The 18,430-nt window shown below is 55.9% G+C and overlaps 1 protein-coding gene across 1 annotated transcript in view; it reads right to left on the bottom strand.

Annotated features, from left to right (window-relative positions):
- Positions 1-3,662: 3,662 nt before the first annotated feature.
- MED25 (mediator complex subunit 25) overlaps positions 3,663-18,430 on the bottom strand; it is a 19,017-nt gene continuing 4,249 nt past the window's right edge. Inside the window, exons 2-19 of the mRNA XM_007463390.1 lie at positions 17,138-17,306; positions 16,998-17,043; positions 16,649-16,773; positions 11,086-11,184; positions 10,548-10,668; positions 10,130-10,292; positions 9,866-9,996; positions 9,538-9,625; positions 9,248-9,441; positions 8,684-8,812; positions 8,185-8,270; positions 8,050-8,107; positions 7,841-7,948; positions 5,434-5,622; positions 5,033-5,104; positions 4,687-4,905; positions 4,249-4,432; positions 3,663-3,795 (exon numbers count right to left, since the gene is read on the bottom strand). Coding sequence (XP_007463452.1) covers positions 3,698-3,795; positions 4,249-4,432; positions 4,687-4,905; positions 5,033-5,104; positions 5,434-5,622; positions 7,841-7,948; positions 8,050-8,107; positions 8,185-8,270; positions 8,684-8,812; positions 9,248-9,441; positions 9,538-9,625; positions 9,866-9,996; positions 10,130-10,292; positions 10,548-10,668; positions 11,086-11,184; positions 16,649-16,773; positions 16,998-17,043; positions 17,138-17,271 — 2,244 coding nt within the window. The 5' untranslated portion in view covers positions 17,272-17,306 and the 3' untranslated portion in view covers positions 3,663-3,697. The remainder of the gene's footprint in view (positions 3,796-4,248; positions 4,433-4,686; positions 4,906-5,032; positions 5,105-5,433; positions 5,623-7,840; positions 7,949-8,049; positions 8,108-8,184; positions 8,271-8,683; positions 8,813-9,247; positions 9,442-9,537; positions 9,626-9,865; positions 9,997-10,129; positions 10,293-10,547; positions 10,669-11,085; positions 11,185-16,648; positions 16,774-16,997; positions 17,044-17,137; positions 17,307-18,430) is intronic.

The raw sequence follows: 18,430 nt of genomic DNA, 5'->3' as shown, positions 1-18,430 counted from the left end.
GGGCAGGGATCGTAAACTCAAATGCCGGGAGGAGCCAGGTGGGCCACATAAATGAGTGCACTTGCCAGGTATAAGAAAAGTCGACGGCCAGAAATATAATCAAATGGAATCTTTACTGAACTCTGGTGAATGCATGGAACATAATACAAACATGTATGATACTGGAGTTTATATTTCAAATCCAAAATTGAAAAAATACAAATTGAAAAATAGAAATATTTAATTACTAAAATTTTTTTTCTCTGTCATAACTCTTCTGCTCCCTGACTTGAAGCCGGGAGGCGGACATCATCCCTGCCGCCCCCAGATGTCAACGTCAGGCCTTGGATGTCATGGTGGGATGGGTGGTTGAGAATTCAACCTGGACTCCTGAAGCTGGGAGCGATATTGAACTTGATTCAGTTTTGTAACGGAAAACGGCTGTTCACAAGCGTGGCCGCTTCCAAACACGGAGATTCAGGACAACTACTGGAGAGTGGTGTAGGACTGTCATCTTCCGATGGAACCCACTTAGGAACCAGCAGCTTATTGCCCTGTAGTTCGTTCAGTAACTACTATTTACGGTCTGCATTCACACGATCGACATTAACCAACAAAGGCAAAGTGGACAGTGTTAGTTTTCATCAAGTCTGGATGCGGAGAGCCCTTGGGGGAATTTGGTCTTTAACCCCACGAGTTGGGTGAACGTAGTCTGGGCCATGTCTTTCGTTTCTGGAAACCAACTGCAGCAACGAAAGGGAGTCAGAATATTCCCTGCCAACGACTTCCCCATTTTTGCCAGGACTGGGTGAACATGATCATACATTCAAGTAGCTGTTTGTGTATGTCCTTGCAGAGAAAAGAGAGTGTTCAGAAGGGTTGGAACCTCGATCAAAAGTCTCTGACTGACCTCAGGGGAACCAAGGTGTGGCTTCTGCCTCATCTGAAATGAACCAAGTGGATGGACTGCAACGGTTCAGACTGCTTCCACACATCCTGTGACGACCAGGTCACAGAGCTTCTATAAAATACATTGGGTCAAGTTCATCACCAGCCTGCCCGTGGTTAAGGTACACGAGCCTGTCATGGACGTCGTGTCCTGTGTTCCGTTGACTTTCTTAGTAAGGTCAGTGCCTGGTGACTGATGCAACGACCCGAGTCCTCGGATCAAGGCATCCCCTGTCGGTCCCATGTGACACTGATCGTTTGATCACTACCACGGTCTGTAGCTGTGCTCAGGCATTTTGACCAGTCTCCGTGAAACTGTGCATTTCTCTCAACACACAGAAAACAGGTCACTTCCTGGTGTCGGGCCTGCCTTGGCACCGTGTCACAGATTTCTTCGGTCACATCGAGATTCTCCACACCACAAATAAATAAAGCTAACTGGGTGGTAACAGTTCATGAGCAGCGATAGAAAAGGCCACGATTGATTTGATTCATTCAAGCAACCGGACTTGTCAGTCTTCGGATTTCTCTTCACCTCCCCATGGGACGCAGACGCCTGCTAGACTTAAAGGATGGTCCAGACAGACATGAGTTTCTGTTCGGGAGGCGTCATTTCTGCTCCCTTATAAACTCGCTGTCGGTAGGCTGGAATGCCCAGGTGACTCTTTTCACGTGATTCCGGAACCGTGCGTGGCAGCCGTGCCACTGCTCCCGTCTGCTTCCCAAAACCAGCCCTACTGACACTTGAGGCCCTTTTTCAGTTCATTGAGTATCGCGTCTCGCGTCTGCTCTGTGTATTGGTCGAAGCTCTTACTGTGCTTGGATTCATAGTGACGCCTCAGGTTGTATTCTTTCAACACAGACACGATTTTTTTGCATATTAAGCACGTAGGCATGCTCTTCACCTCCACAAAGAAATAGGCTCGCTCCCATTTCTCTCGAAACACGTGGCCCTCTCGTTCTCTCTTTCGTTTTGCCACTTTTGGTAGAGACATGGGTACAAGAAAGATTTCACTGTCTCCGAACGCTACCACAGGAACAACAACAGTGCAAGCCCCGTGCCAAAGGCAAGAGCCTCCTGCCTCGCGGTAGGGGAGTCAAGAGGGAGTGGTGGGGACTGTGGCGAACCAGAGAGCACACGCCCCATGGAAAGGGGCAGCTCCAGCCCGTTGTTTGCTAGGCAGAAGGGCGGGCCCAGGGGTGCCAGATCTTCTGACTTGTCAAGAGAAGCCAAGACTGCAGATTGTGTGTGTGTGTGTGTGTGTGTGTGTGTGTGTGCGCGCGCGCATGTGCGCGCATGTGTGTGAATTATCCTGATTTTTTTCAACTAACTTGTTAGGAAAAAAAATGCCACATATGCTAACACAGGGAAGGCCAAACAAAACTCATCTGTAGAGTGGCCCACGGGCCACCAGATTGCAACCTCTCTCCTGGGACAGGGCCCGGGAATCTGATGTTAACCGGCATCTCAAACAATGCGGATGCTGGTGGTCCAGCCGTGGACCACACTCTGAGCAACACTGCTCTAGGGTCTGACAACGGACAACTAATTTTCTGCCCCCAGGCCAGAGCACCCCTGTGCTCCAGCCACGTGTCTGTATCCAGCCGTCCGCTGGACGTCTCTCTAAGGATGACCTGAGGCCCCTTGCCTCATTACATCCCAAACCTGTACATCCTCCTTACATTCCTGCTGGGTTTCCCATCACCAGGATGGCTCCACTGTCCACCCTGTCCAAAGCCCTGGAAGGTAGGTCTCTGCCTGGGACCTGGATGGAGCCTGCCCTCTCCACATGAGACCTCATCCATTCTGGTGTCTTCAACCACCAAACATATACTGTCGCTAAGGACACACATCCTGAGCTCCCAGCACGGCCTCGGTCACTTGGATGTCCCTGGACCATCACACTCACTACTGGCTCCTTCTCCTAGCTCCCTACCTCAGGGAGGCCCACTGTCTACCACACACCCAGGCCAGGTCCTGGGCACCGCCCTCGACCCCGCCTGTACACCCCCAGCTTTCTTCGCACAGCACACTAGTCTCTAGCCTCACCCCTCCTGCCCCCCGACTCGGCCCAGCCCCTCCTCTGGCCGCTCCTCCCCAGGGAAACTGCCCCAGACCCCTACCTGCCTTCCGTCCTGCCCCATCGCATCCCATAGCCCAGAGGGGGCTTTCTGAGAGCCAGCCGACCCAGGCCTGGCCCCTGCTCGTGGCCTCCTGCAGCTCTTCTGCATCCCCTGGACAAGCCTCCAGCTGCTTGGTTTGGAATCTGAGTCCCGTCCCCGCCTGGCGCTTGCCCACCTCTCTAGGCCCCCCTCCCTTATGCTCGTGCTCCAGAAGCATGGACTCGCTCCTCTGACCACCCCAAGCTTCCTCCTGCCCCCACATGTTCACTTCTATGGTCTCCGCACCTAGACCGCCAGCGCCTGCCTTCCCAGCCTCCCTGACTCCTGCTTCTCACAGATGCTGCCAAGCCCAGCTGGCTCAGAGGCCTCCTCCGGGCCCACCTGGTACCCTCTCTAGCTCCATGCGTGCACGTGGTCCTGGGGGCCCTGCCTGCTGCCTCCACATCTCCCTGGAGCCAGGCTGCACCAGACTGCCTGACTCGCCACCAAGGCCCTGGCCTCACCAGCCCGGGGCCTCAGGGACATCTGCTGAAGCGAGAACAAGGACAGAAGTGTCTCCCCCCGTCTCCTCCTGCCCAGTCCTGGGGGATGTCAGTGACGGGAGCCGGGGCGTGTGTTAAAAGGAACTTTATTGGGTGTCGGGGGTTCAGATGAGGTCCATGAGGATGTCGTCCTCCATGACGCTGGGCTGCAGGCCCGGCTGGGGGACCGGGCCCCGGGGACCCCCGCTGAGCAGCATCTGACCTGGGGGGCAGTGGGGAAGGGACTGCATCTCCCAGTAGTCCCTGGGGCCCTGGAGGGCCCTGGGCCTGCTTCCTCCCTCCTCCTCTGGGAGCCCAAGGCACTGAGTGGTCTAGGAAGACCTGGGGGGGACCCACAGAGGCGCCTTCTGACACCATGTGACCACAGTGAGTCTGTTTCCCATTAAGCTTTTGGGAGCCCATCCCCCAACATACCTCTCTGGCCCTAAGACTACGTTTCCCAGCAACCCCAGGAAGACACGCAGGAGGGGAATGGTGGGGAGAGCTCCTGCCTCCTTGGTCCCCCAGGAGCCCTTAGAACCCCAAGAGCCACGGGGGACCCGCTATTCTTCAATCCCAGAACTTTACTTCCCAGAAGTCACTGGTCTTGGGGCTCCGGTCCATGGGCTGTTGGGATACTCAGTCCAGGACCCTGGCCTCCCCCGAACCCCCTTACCTGGCAGTGGAGCCCTCGGGGGAAGCTGTGCAGGCCAAGACTGGGCTGGCGGCGGCGGATGCAGAAGCGGGGGCCCCAGCTGGGGCTGCCCTAGGCCCTGGTGTGGTGGGGGCAGCAGTGCAGGGGCCCCTGGTGGCTGGAGGTGGTGGAGGGAGGCCTGAGGTGGGGGCACCCCAGTCTGGGGCTGGGAGAACAAGGAAAGCAGCTCAGAGGGCCCTGGTGGGGAGCCCCCACCTCCCCCAGACCCTCGGGTAGCTTCTGGTCTTTCTTCCAAGGAATCTTAGCAGAAGCCCACGTAAGACATGTGGGGAGGAGCTAGGCGGGCCGCCAGTCACACCCTCCGATCAAACCAACCTCCCGCCTCCAAGATGAGAGGAATCAAACTGTCAAGGCCCAGGACCCACAGCTCCCATCTGCCCCCCCGCCCCCAAATCTCACCGGTGGTGGGTTGAGGAGGAGGCTCCGCAGTTGGGGGTTGGCCCCGGGGTTCTGGGGCCGAAGGATGGGTCCGGGAGGGGGCGGGCCGGGGGCCGCTCCGGGAGGGCCTTGTGGGGCGCCTGGGGGCGCCTGGGCAGCACCCTGGGGCTGCGGCTGCCCCGTGGCTGTAGAGGCCCCCACGGTACCCTGCGTCTGGGGCTGCGGCGGGCGGAGCTGGAGCTGACGGGAAGAGATGGGGGTGAGGGCAGAGCCCCCAAACACCTTGACCTCTGCGGTGGGGTCAGAATCACAGCCTCCTCTGGGGCCTCCCCCGCCCGGGCCCTGACCCCACTGGCCCTGTCCTCACCAGGTTCTGCGAGGGCCTTGCCTGGTCCTCCAGAATGGGGCCCAGCCCCGGGGGTGCCTGCTGTGCCCCCATCTGTGTGGGGAGAGAGGGAGCAGATCAGTGGCTGGCGGGGCGTCCCCATGTCGGGGAGGGTCTGCGCCCTGAGAGGGAACCTGTCAGGAGCTGGGGACCTTTTCTGCGGCGGGTGGGCAGGTCTGGGAGGTAAACCTTACGTTCCCAGGTCCCCAAGAGGGGGCTGTGTCTTGGAGACCCGACAAGAACACTAAAAAAGGAGAGCAACGGTGCATGGCAACATGGGGACGGGACTGAACTTGGCAGGAGTAAGTGCCCAGCACTGGAGCCCCAGGAGGGCCATGCGGGGTCTGGCCGTGAGCTCTGGGGCCGGGAGCCGCGGCGCTCACCCCGCGCTGCTGCTCCAGCTTCTGCTGCTGGACCTGCTTGTGGTTGGTGATGACCTGCCGGATGCCGTTGACAAAGCCGCTCTGGTCGTAGGGGATGAGGCCCATGAAGATCTTCTTCTTGGACGAGTACAGGAGCATGAGCACGCGCACCTCGCAGGGGGCCGTGTGCGGGAAGTGCACGCAGCCCGCCTGTGGGAGAGGATCCAACTGCTCACACCCTGGAGAAGGAGGCCTCCCCCCCGTCCGGCTTTCAGATGGTTCTAGAGGCCCCACAGGCCAGGAGTGGCAAGTTTCCTGCTCCGAAAGGTGGAGGAGACTCAAGGTTTGGCTTGAGGCTGCTCCAGAGCTGGGTGCCCAAAGGAGCAGGGCGAGGCTGGGCACCTGTTCACTTGGGCACTTGCTGACCACCGCGCAGGAAAGCAGAGAGGAAGTCCCCCCAACTTTGCCACACCCCGGGAGGCTGGGAGGGCTTACGGCTGAGAGGGAGGGGCTTCAACAGAGAGCTGACACTGGAATCATGTGATCAATGGTGGTGGCGGATACATGACTGACTGGGAATCCAAGAGGCCCCTGGGGGCGCCACACCCTCCCAGCCTCAGTACCCGCAGTGAGAACCGCGGGTAGCAGCGCTAACACCACAGGGGATGTGACTCTGGGATGTGCCGACACACATCAGGCAGCCTGCCCATGGCTGGACGCACGGAAGTACCCGGGAAATATTAGCGAATGTCAGGTAAGGCTGTAATACGCAGGGTGTTCGGGAGGTGGGCTCTTAGGGAAGGAGGGACTGACAAGACTGAGGTCCCCCCTGTAGAACCTTGGCCAAGTAAGCCTTGCTTTCTCACACGAGGCAGACCCTGCTAGTTGCCTACCATCTGCCCTTCTCCCCTGGGTAGAGAACCCCGATTCCGTTTGGGTAGCAACATGTCTGGGTCCCAGTGCACTCATGGGTGCCTGTTCCCCGATGCTCTCCTATGCAGCCAGGGGTGGCCCAGTGGCCTGGGTCTGGCCCAAGACGTGAAGGGAAGCCTGCCTGAGAGTGTGGGAAAGTGCTTTCCTAAAGAAAGGGAAATACACGGCTGATGCCACGCCTCCTTCTTGCCTTCCTACGTCAAGTCAAACAAGAGTCCTCGAGCTTTGAAAGCCATCTTACAACCACTAGAGAGAAGCCAAAAGAACCCCAGAGATCCTGGCCCTGACGTCATGGGGCTACATAACTAACCCCGAGAGCTGCTCACCTCTGGATGTCCTGTTACGTGTCACAAATGAATGCCTGCTTGTGCAATGCTCGCTTTGGGGACATCCCTCTCAGAACCCAGCCGCCATGCTGTGAAGAAGCCCAAGCCACACGGGGAGGCCACATGTGGGCACCCGGATGGCCAGGCCCAGCTGAACCCCACTGACCGCGCCATTTGAGTGGGCCATCTTGCACCTCCAGCCCAGGTGAGCTTTCAGATGACCACAGTCTCAGCCGCCACCTGACGGTAACCCCCACAAGAGTCTCCAAGCAAGACTAGCCCAGCTGAGCCCAGCTGACACACACAGGACCAGGAGAAAGCGTGAACTGTTGTTGTAAGCCTCCACCCCAATCATCTATCTGCTCTAAAATCTCTGCTGGTTGGGTGTATTGGTATTTGCAGTTGGAGGTATTCCCAACTCTCAGGATCACCTTCTTTGTAGAATTTTCCTGAGGATACCATGAGGTAATCCGCCAAAAGTCCCCTCTCCTAGAAAAGTGCCAGGTCCACAGGATGTACTCATTAACTGGTTCTGCTCTATTTAGAGGGCCGCCCTCACTGTTATGAGTTGAACTGTATCGTCCAAAAAGACATGCTGAAGTTCCAAACCCCAGCACCTGTCAAGGTGACCTTATTTGGAAATAGGATGTTTGCAGATGCAACAAGTTAGGATGAGATCATTAAAGCAGACCCCAGTCCAAATGACTGGTGCCCTCATGACGACAGAGACACACACACAGGGAAGAAACACACAGAGGGAAGACAGCCGTGTGACAACGGAAACAGAGACTGGAGTTTTGCTGCCTAAAGCCAACCCCGCCGGGGGCCACCAGCTGTAGGAGGCAAGGAAGGGTCTTCCCCTAGAGGCTTCAGAGAGCACGGCCCTGCTGACACCCTGATTTCATTCAGACTCCTCTTTTCCGGAAGTGCGAGAGAATACATTTCTGTCATTCTTGGCCCCAGGAAGCCAACCCAGCAAACCCCTGTCAGAGCCAAGGGTTTTAACATGGAACGGACCTCAATCTGGTGCATGCTGTAATTATAAAAAAAAAAAGCTAAGGCTGAGGAACCCGAGGTCACAAAGGCAGCCCCACCATCAAAAGTGGCTCCCTTGGGCCCAGAAGGATGGGGAGTGGCCACCTGCCCCCACAGCCGCCCACCCCACTCACAAAGCCGTTGCCCATGATGCGGTAGAGGCCTTTGAGGGAGTCCAGGTCCTTGTTGGTGAAGTGGAACTGGACCATCCTTGAGTTCCGGAACAAAGGGCCCAGGGTGGTCTGCGGGAGACACTGACGTCAGCCAGCGAGTGGAGCAGGGACGTGAGGAGGGGAGGACAGAGGTGGGAGGGGGTGGGCGGCTGTCCTCTCCCGCCACTCACCAGCAGCTGCTGCGGGATAAGCTGCATTATCAGCTTCTGGGGCCACTGCTCTGTTTTCCTGGGGCAACAACGGGAGGGGCGTCAGGAAATGCACACCCCAGCTCACCGCCCACCCCACCCCCAGCAGCCACCTACAGGTTCTCGCCGTGATTCACGTAGACCTGACAAGGCAGTGACCTAGTCAGCTTGGTGTTGGCGTCCACGGAGGCAGGTTTGGGCTTCTGAGGGGAAGAAGGGCATGTCACGGCGAGAAAGGCCCTGAGCCTCCATCCCCTTGGCCTCTCCTGCCCTACCCTGGGAGCCCCGAAGCTCAGGACCCCCACCCCAGTTTAAGTCCCACGAGCTCTGGGCCCCTCCGCCAGACCATCAATCCCACAATCCTCTAGCTTTCAAATTCCACAAACGCTGGGGCTCCTCCTCTTGCCCCCGAATCCCACAGCCCTCTGTCCCCTAGATGCCACCATCCCCCGGATCTTCCCTGGACCGAGAATCCAAGACCTCTCTTAATCCTGAATTCCGGGCTATAAATCCCACGTGTCCTTGGGACTATCCTCAGGACCACAAGTCCCACGACCCCATGGGGCCCCGGCCTAACCCTGCACCCCACCAGGCCTGGCCCTATGGATCCACTCACCTCCTGCCACTCGAGGACCCCGCTCCAGGCCAGGAGTTTGTTGGAGACTGACTGCTGCCCGCCGAGGGCCGGGGCCCCGAGCTGGGCCGGAGAAGGGCCACTCACCCCGCCTGGGGCCACGGTGCCCGCCTGACAGAGGGGAGAAAGGAGGGCCATGGGGCAGGGTCAGACCATCTTCTAGGGGTGAGTGTCCTGAGAGAGGGACAAACCAACAAGCAGAACGGGACGGAGGTCCCTTCCTCTGCACCCCCAGGCCCAGAACACCACTGGACCGTGCCTGGGACCATAAATGCTCTGACCCTGTAGGATTCAAAGACTCTCAAGCCCCTGATGTCCTGCACTCCCAGGAGCCCTCAGGCTCCTCAGAACAGTCTTCACCCACCCGGAACCACAGACCCCATGATTCTGCCCCCGGACCCACTGGTCTCAGTGTTGCCTATAGCACAAGCTCCATGAGCCCCTGAGGACGCCAAACAACAAGACCCACGTGCCCCTGGGCCCTCCTCAGAAAGGCCAACTGCTCCTCCCCTGCACTGTGTTAGCAGCCAGAAGGCAGGTACCTACCATGGATGGTGCCCCTGGCTGTGCAGGGGGGGCCAGGCCCGGGCCAGGGGCCACAGTGGAGACCAGGCTGGGCTGGGAAGCAGGAGGTGGCTTGGGGGCGCCGGGGGGCCCTGGGGGCAGCGGGGGGGCCTGGGCCTGGCTGTAGGGGGGACCCACTCCTGGAGCGGCTTGCTGAAGGGGGCTGATGGGCGAGACTGCGGGAGAGACCAAGGGAAGCGGTGGGGGCAGGTGTGTGGAGAGTGGCCCGGCTGCCCCCACCCGGCCCTGCCACAATCCCGCCCAGGACTCACAGCGAGGGCCCAGCCCAGCCTTCTGGCTCTTGGCGGCCTCCACTGCATTCTGGGCAGCGACCTGGGCTGCACTCAGGTTCCCAGGGACCTGGCGGTAGAGGGGAGGGGCTGGTCAGGACCACCCTCCCCAGCCCCAATATCGCAGGAGCTCGTGACTCCCATCACCCCACAGGGACATGATTCCCCAGCCCTAAAAGTTCTACCCTCCAGGTGTCTCAAGGGAGACGCCCATCACCCCCAAAGCCCAACATCCAGCTAGGTCTCTCCCAAGAGGCCAGGGCTCCTGCAAGGCCCCAGGAGCATGTCCCTTCCCCGGTGATGTTCGCACCTGGTACTGCTGGGGGACAGGGGGCAGAGGCTGCTGGGGGGCTGCTGAGAGCGTGGCCCCCGAGGGTGGTGCTGGAGGCAGGGGCACAGGCTGCTTCGGCTGCAGGGGGCCAGGGGCCGAGCCACCTCCGACTGAGAGCCAAGGATGGACAATCGAGCCCCACGAGAAGGGGATTGAGAGATGGGAAGAAAATCCAAGTCAGAAGAAGCCGGGGAGGACGCCCCTCCCACCCCTGTCCCACCCCCAGCAGCACCCGGGCCTCACCTGGCAGCACAAGCCCCCGCACGAGCACCATGTGCCGCGGGTCCTGGCTCACGTCTGCTGGCGGCTGCAGCGGCTCCAGCATGGCCGGGGGAGCGGCCTTCTCGAACAGAAGCCGCAAGGCAGGCAGCTTCCGGGGAGACACGACGGAGAAGTAGATTCCTCGCTACAGGAGAGGGGACGAGCAGTCAGGACAACGCCACCGGGCCAAGCCCTGGCTGCCACACCTGCGGGGCCCGAAAACCAAACCCCATTGGGCTTTGGGACAGGAGACCCCAAGACCTGTATTAGCTGCCCCAGAGAATTCTGGGTCATAGTTCTTCCCACAGGAGCCAGCAGAGCTGGCCACGGGGTCTGTGGCGATCCTGTGGCCCAGGGCGGCAGGCCCCAGCCCTCCTCCCTCAGACCCAGGAGCCCTCACCTCCCCAATCTTCTGCACGAGGGTCTCCGTCGTGCACCCAGAGTATGTGGTGCTCTCGACAGCAGGCAGCAGGTACGGGGGCGAGTTACAGATAAGGAGGCAGACTCGGTGTGTCTGGCCGCTGCCAAGGACAAGGAAAGATGTGGAGCGTGTGGCAATGGGGCCCTGAGAAAAGACCCAGAGCCGGCACCAGCAGAGGTGCAAGTCCTCCAGCCCACAGGAAGTCAGGAGTCAGGCCTCTATTTCACAGCTGAGAGCACTGAGGCCCGGAAGAGGCTCCTGACTCACTCTAAGATGCCCGGCAAGCAGGGCAGGCAGGAAGCAGACCCAGAGCTGGCTCCCCTTTGATGAGGGCACCGAGACTGGGCATGGGCCAGGTGTCCTCATCAGAACACCGCCTGGACACCGCCTGCTTCCCAGCCCCGTGTCCGGCACGCAGAGCCCACCCACCTCCCCACAGTGAGGCCGGGGGTGGAGCCCCACGACAGGCAAAGCAGGATACGTGCCCGGCGGACAGAGACCGGCGTGGGCCACTCACATCTGCTCCCGCATCTTCCTGAAGTCATCGAACAGCTGCAGGGCTGTGCTGAGGCCTTCTGCGATGAGGCTGCAGCTCTCGCCACCCCCGCCCATGAACCTGCAGGGGGCCGGGCAGTCAGCCCCTGGGGGGCCCTGCGGCTCCAGCCCCCAGCCCCTGGGCCACCCTGGAAGGGCCCGAACCTGTGCCATCCCTCCTCATAGACTGTGCACCTTGGGACTGGGACACTACCGAGTTTCCTGCTCTATCCCCAGTGCTGGCATGAGGACAAGGGACATTTGTCATCTCCTGCAAGGCAGTCCCTCTGGCAAGAGGCCCCATTAGAGGATGGAACAGAGAAAGGGCCCAGGACTCTAAGCCTAGGATCCTGTGCTGTGTCCCAGTCCCTGTGCACGTTGCCCTCTCTGGGCCATCTGCCCTGGCCTCACCCCAGCTTCCCAGCCTGGTGCAGGGGCCTCCTCTGTCCTCCCACAGTGTTATGGGTTGAATTGGGTCCCCCAAAACAGGTATGCTGAAGTCCTAGCCCTCCACCACATCTTAGGATGTGACCTGATTTGGAAACAGAGTCTTTACAGAGGTAAACAGTGTAGACTCCTGCCCTCTGCTCCCACTCTCAGGGTACTCAGGCCACACCACTGTTCCTCTCCACGACCCACTCACCAGCCCTCCTCTTCCTCACCACCAAGACTCCGGTTTGCACAGGAATTTGAATGGCACAGATTTGGGGGAGACCCCGATAAATGAACCAACTCTGGATCCACCCTACTGCCAGCTTTCTGTGCTGGAAGAAATCAAGCCATCTTCATGGCTGGGGCTAAGGAGACAGGGGTGAGGGGGCAGGGGGAGAGACAGGAAGCAAGTGCTTCAGGCATTCGGGGTCTCCTTTTAGGGTGATGAAAATGTTCCAGAACTAAATAGAGAAGGTGGCTGCACAACATTTTGAATGTACTAAACGCCACTGAATTGTTTACTTTAAAATGACTGCGTGTTGGACTTCCCTGGTGGCACAGTGGTTAAGCATCCACCTGCCAATGCAGGGGACACAGGTTCGAGCGCTGGTCCAGGAAGATCCCACAGGCCACGAAGCAACTAAGTCTGTGCACCACAAATACTGAGCCTGCACTCTAGAGCCTGCAAGCCACAACTACTGAGCCCGTGTGCCACAACTACTGAAGCCCGCACGCCTAGAGCCCATGCCCCACAAGAGAAGCCACTGCAGTGAGAATCCTGTGCACCGCAACAGAGAGTAGCCCCCGCTCGCCGCAACTAAAGAAAGCCCACGCACAGCAATGAAGACCCAACGCAGCGAAAAATAAATAAATATTAAAAAATAAATAAAATAAAATGACTGTGTGTTATGTGAATTTCACCTCAATTTCTAAAAAATAATTTATGAGGCAAAGTGCGATCGACCACTTTGAGATCCCAAAGCTCGCTTCTTTTCTTATTGAACAGTAAGCATAAGCCATCTTTTACCAACTCAGAAAGAGACACATAACAAATATTTTGTCCAAGAAATGAGAAAAACTTAAAAATGGGCAGTGGGAGAGGGAATTCCCTGGCTGTCCAGTGGTTAGGACCGCACGCTCTCGCTGCCAAGGGCCCAGGTTCCATCCCTGGTTGGGGAACTAAGATCCCATAAGCTGTGTGGCGCGGCCAAAAAAGAAAAAAAAATGGGGAATGGGAGAAAGCATGACCAGTTGCAAAATATGTTTTAAATATCATAAAGTTTCAAATAAACCCCTCAAGTAATAAACATAAAGTAAAAATGAAATGATTGCTCATCCTCATGTCTCTGCCCCCAGTTGTTCTGCCCAATGTCACACCACTGAGTCCTCACCACCCACTTTCATGGCTTAACAGGCCCCGGGAGCCCCCCAGAGGGACTGAGGAACATGCACAGCAGCCAGCTCTGACCAAGGACTTCCTACTGCCAGACCCCTGCCCAGCCCATCACCCCAGGGAAACACTGGCTCCAAGAGGGCGAGAACTTTGCCTGCCTCATACCCCCTGACTCCTCGGTGCCTGGAACAATTTGCCCCACAAACATCTGTTGAATGAATGAAGGCAGAGATGAATGAATGAATGCACAAACGCACTGTCACAACGCTATGGGGAAGACACTTGGGCTATTTTCCTTTTTTTTTTAAATCTTTTTATTATTATTATTTATTTATTGGCTGCAATCGGTCTTCGTTGCTGCGTGCAGGCTTTCTCTAGTTGCAGCGAGCGGGGGCTACTCTTTGTTGCGGTGCGCGGGCTTCTCGTTGCAGTGGCTTCTCTTGTGGAGCACAGGCTCTAGGCACGCAGGCTTCAGTAGTTGTGGCACACGGGCTCAGTAGTTATGGCGCACGGGCTTAGTTGCTCCGCGCCATGTGGGATCTTCCCAGATCAGGGTTTGAACCCATATCCCCTGCGTTGGCAGGTGGATTCTTAACCACCGAGCCACCAAGGAAGTCCCTACCCTAGCCTTTCTGATGCTGGGTCACTAGATGTAGGGGGGAGGGGGAACTGCCCCTCTTGTCAGAAAGGAAAATGTAACATCAGAAATGAACCACTTCAAAGCAAGGACGTTTCAAAAATCACACTGCCAGGCTTCCCTGGTGGCGCAGTGGTTGAGAGTCCGCCTGCCAATGCAGAGACGCAGGTTAGTGCCCCGGTCCGGGAAGATCCCACATGCCGCGGAGCGGCTGGGCCCGTGAGCCATGGCCGCTGAGCCTGCGCATCCGGAGGCTGTGCTCCGCAACGGGAGAGGCCACAACAGTGAGAGGCCCGCGTACCGCAAAAAAGAAAAAAAGAAAAAAAAAATCACACTGCCTGCTTTGTTCCATAAGTGATGGATGTTCCAGGAAAAGATAAGATTTCTCCAAGCATGAACAAAACTTGCTGACTTTCTTCGTGATCTCTGTTACAGACTGGCCCTGAATGCCACAGAAACTGAATTTAGATAGTTACATAGGACTTGATAAAATAGTGACTGTGAATATTAAATAATGGCTTAAAATGTTTATCAGCTGATTGGGAGGATTCCGGTGAGCATACAGCACACAAAGCTTTTTTATTTGGTTATAGGTACAGTGTATTCTAGGTTGGTTAAAGGGGAGGGTGAATATGGGATGAAAGCATTCAGAAAGCATTTCCCTCTTATCTTCCCAGTGCCCTTGACATTTTTAAATAAGGGGGTTTAACTGCTTTTCCTGACACCCACCAGAAGGTTTGGTTTCCTGGTGATTATCTTCCCCACAGCTTTCACTCGTTCATTTATTCAGCAAAGGTCTCCTAAGGCCTCTTGGGTCCCAGGCCCCAGCTGGAAGCAAACGGCAGGAGAAACACCCAAGTCCTGGACATTCACAGTCCAGAGGTGTGAAGCTGTGACAGGGAAACACCTGGGAGCAATGGGGTCAGAGGAGAGAGCAACTGGCTGCTTGCCAGAATCAGGGAAAGGACATTTGAATCGGGTCTTGATGTTTATATAGGAGTTTACCAAGGGGAAACCAGAGTATGAAGAGCATTCTGGGCATTCATTCATTTACTCACTTGTTCAACAAAGTTTTCCTTAGGCCTCCCTTGTGCCAGGCCCAGTGCTGGGTGCTAGAGACTTGAGGGACATCAGACTTGGACTTGGGCCTCAAGGAGCCCCCATTCAACATTATTCAAGTCTTACCACAATTTAGTCCAGAGGTTCTTAAAAGGGGTGGATTCTGCCCCCAAGGAGATATCTGACAACGTCTGGAGACATTTTTGTTTGTCAGACTGGGGGAGGGAAGTAGGAACTGGCAACTGGGGGGGTAGGGGCCGGAGATGCTACTGAACACCTTATAATGCACAGTATGACCCCCCAATAACGAAGAATCATTTGGCCCAAAGGGTCAACAGTGCTGACGCTGAGAAACCCTGCTCTACCCTGACCATGAATTCTGAAGACCATGAGGGGGAAACTTAAGAGTCAACTTTGCAGTGAACATGCAGCACCCAGTCCAGTGCATACAGCCTGGAACAAAGCAGGTGTTCAACAAACATTTCCTGCAGGGACGTACAAAGGTAACAGCAAACTGGTGTTATTTAATTGAACTCTGACCAGACCCTGAGCTGAACACAGTATGAAAATCAGGTCCTGTGATCCTCCCAAGAGTGCTGAGACATGGACTACCATCATCCATCTGCAATCCAAGAAACCGAAACACAAAACAACAGCAAAAGCTTAGGTAGCACTTAATACGCATCAGGCACTGTTTTAAAGAGTCATCAACTCGTTTAATTCACGAAGTATCCCTACAAAGTCATGGTAACCACGTCTCCAATGATCCTCGTCTCCTAGTATTCACGCCCCCTCAAACACTGGACAGGACTGACTTGTGTACTAAACAGAATGGGATAGAAGTGATGGTGTGTGACTTCCAAGATTTGATCATAAAAAGCTCTGTGGTTTCCTCTTTGCTCTTTCTGTTGGGTTGCTCAGGCTGAGGAAAGCCAGCTGTTGGAGGACACTCAAGCAGCCCCACGGAGACACCTTGTGGCTAACATCTGGCAAGGAATCGAGGCCTCTAGCCAATAGCCATAGGGTGAGCCACCCTGTAAATGGATCCTCCGGTCGCAATCAAACTGCTGGATGACTGCAGCCCACAGTCATGGTGACTGCAATCCCACAAGAGACCCTGAGCTAGAACAACCCATCGAAGCCACCCCTGAACTCCTTACTTACAGAAACCACATGAGATAATAAATGTCTGTTTCTTAGGCCGTCATGGTGACTGCAATCCCACAAGAGACCCTGAGCTAGAACAACCCATCGAAGCCACCCCTGAACTCCTTACTTACAGAAACCACATGAGATAATAAATGTCTGTTGTCTTAGGCCGGTTAATTTTTTTTTTTTTTTTTTTTTGGCCGCGCCTCCAGGCATGTGGGATCTTAGTTCCCAACCAGGTATCAACCTGTGCCCCGTGCAGGGGCAGTGTGGAGTCCCAACCACTGGACCGCCAGGGAAGTCCCAAGCTTCTAAGTTTGAATCTGTTACCCAATAGCGAATAAGTAACACGATACCTATAAGTACTACTAACCTTCCCGTTTTAGAGACAAATTATATTAAACACAGGGGACAGAGAGTTCTGTTGTGGTGGAGCCATGCTGTGGCCCCAGTCTGTCTGCACCTGCAAGAGCCTGCAATGTGAACTATCACAATTCACTCCAAAGCACAGAGGCCTAGCTTATCTTGGCCTAGCCCCACCCCTCTTGCACTCAGGCTTCAATGCCTCCATCTGAAAATGGAGAACTAGAGTAGAAATGAGAAGCAACAGGCAGAAAAGGGAGGAATCACACGTGGGTGCTGGAGTTCCACAGGCCTCCTTGACTGGGAAGTTCTTTCTACTTCCGAGCCAGACAGCAACATCAGCTAAGCACACAGAACCGACTTAGGGATAAAACCACAATCCCCATCACAGTCCTTTTCAGCCAACTGATTGATGTGAGGGGATGGATCCTGCAGCTCAAACCCAAGCCACCATCCCTCCGCGGTCCGTCACAGGGTCCTCCAACCCTTCCCAAAGCCCAGAAAAGAGCTCACTTAATGCCATCGAGCCAGGTGACAAACTCATAGGCGCTGCTGGTGGGAGCGTGACATTGTACGTAGGACTCTGGGGCGCAGTCCACCGTGTTGAACACCACGAGGCTGTACTGGGTCCCCCCATACTGGAAGGGGAGGACAGAGAAAGTTTTCATCTGGGACCCCAGCTCCCTTTTCCCTCAGGGTAGTTGGGGCTCCCAGCTCCCCGTCCCTCAGACACAGGAGTCCAGACCCCAGCCCCTCCCACCTCAGACCCAGGAGTCCAGGTCCCCGCCCCTCCTCTCTCAGACCCAGGAGTCCGGATTCCCAGCTTCCCTCTTCCCTCAAACTCAGGAGTCCCAAGACTCACGTCTCCCCCGAAGTCCGTCTCGGCAGGAGGACCACCATTAAAATACCTGTGAAGGTCGAGGTGAAAGGTCGGGGTGAGGCAAGAGACTGTGGAAAACTGAAGTCGGAGGGCGGGGATGGAGTCGCGGAAACGGCACTCACTCGATGGCCGGGAGCAGGTAGTGCTTGCGGAGCCCCTCGAAGTAGGGCCCCAGGTTGGCTGTGCCCTCAATTACAAACACCACGTCAGCTACGAGGCCCCCGGCGCGGGCCGGGCCCTCCGACCCGGGGACCATGCCCCGCGCCGCAGCCGTCACCGACGCCGTAGCCACTGCGGGATGAGCGGAAGTGCGCCTGCGCTGCGCGCGCACCCGCGCCGGACGGCCTTGCGTCGCTGTTGACGCTCTAGCGGCCATGTTTGTGCGGGGCACCCAGGGCTGGTGGGTTTATCTCCATCCTCCTTCGCACCCAGTGTGTGTAAGACTCAAAAAGGACCTAGCGAACCCCTTCGGGGGCCTGATGTGGAAGACTGAATTATTGGCAGAACTGTCGAGAGCGAAATATATTGAAAGCGTTGCGTCAGCCGCCATTTTTGAGCGGGGCGACCATTCCGACACTAGTTTCAATGGGAGGGTCTGGAGACCTGGTTGCTACGCAACGCGTACGCTGCCCTTGTTTTCTGAAAAGAGAGATTAGGTTTCTAGTTAAGTTCTTTCTGGCTTGGGGGGATGGGGGGGTCGTGTGAAGGGTCCAATCACAGCATCCGAAACGGGGTTACTAGGCAACGCTTTAAGGTTGCAATCAACTCTGAAGGGAGTGCAGCTGTTTTTCCCACCCCGAAAAGAAGCCGAACTCCAACCCAAGTGGAGGTTGCTAAGCAACACCTGCTAGTTGTTTTCTGGGAGAAGAGCCAGAAACTGGCCTAGAACATAAATACGTTCCAGGTGGATTAAAAATGTAAATGTAACAAAGGAAAGCATAACGCTGTATAATCCTGAAGACTGGAAAAAGAGTTTCTTATCATTACAGCAAAGCCGGAGAACGTAAAATATTGAACTGTTTGCATAGGACTCCATGAACCAAGTTGAAAACGATACTGTAAAGTGGGAAAGTCATTGTAACTACATAAATACATGTTACTAATCAATAAAAACTAAGGAAAATATAAATATTTTTTTCATGGGGAAGGAAACTAAGCAGGCTTTTCTCACACGCAAAAAATATTAAAAATAGCAAATATCTGAAAGCCGCTCATCTTCACTAATTAAAAAGTGCTAACAGAGAGTCCAATGACATAGCATTTTACCTTTGTCATGTTAATTAAAGTTGGAAATAAGTCCATTAGGGTGGGAGGGTTTGGGTGAAATGAGCCGGCTCAGATGTGGTCTAGTGGGGGTGGAAACCAAAACGACTTGCTCCAATGCAGTTTTTTTTTTTTTTTTTTTTTTTTTTTTT

This window comes from Lipotes vexillifer, unplaced genomic scaffold (genome assembly GCF_000442215.2).
Source record: "Lipotes vexillifer unplaced genomic scaffold, Lipotes_vexillifer_v1.1 scaffold802, whole genome shotgun sequence".
NCBI classification, from domain to species: domain Eukaryota; kingdom Metazoa; phylum Chordata; class Mammalia; order Artiodactyla; family Lipotidae; genus Lipotes; species Lipotes vexillifer.
Note: the sequence above shows the minus strand (reverse complement) of the source record. Positions and strands in the feature narration are given on the sequence as shown.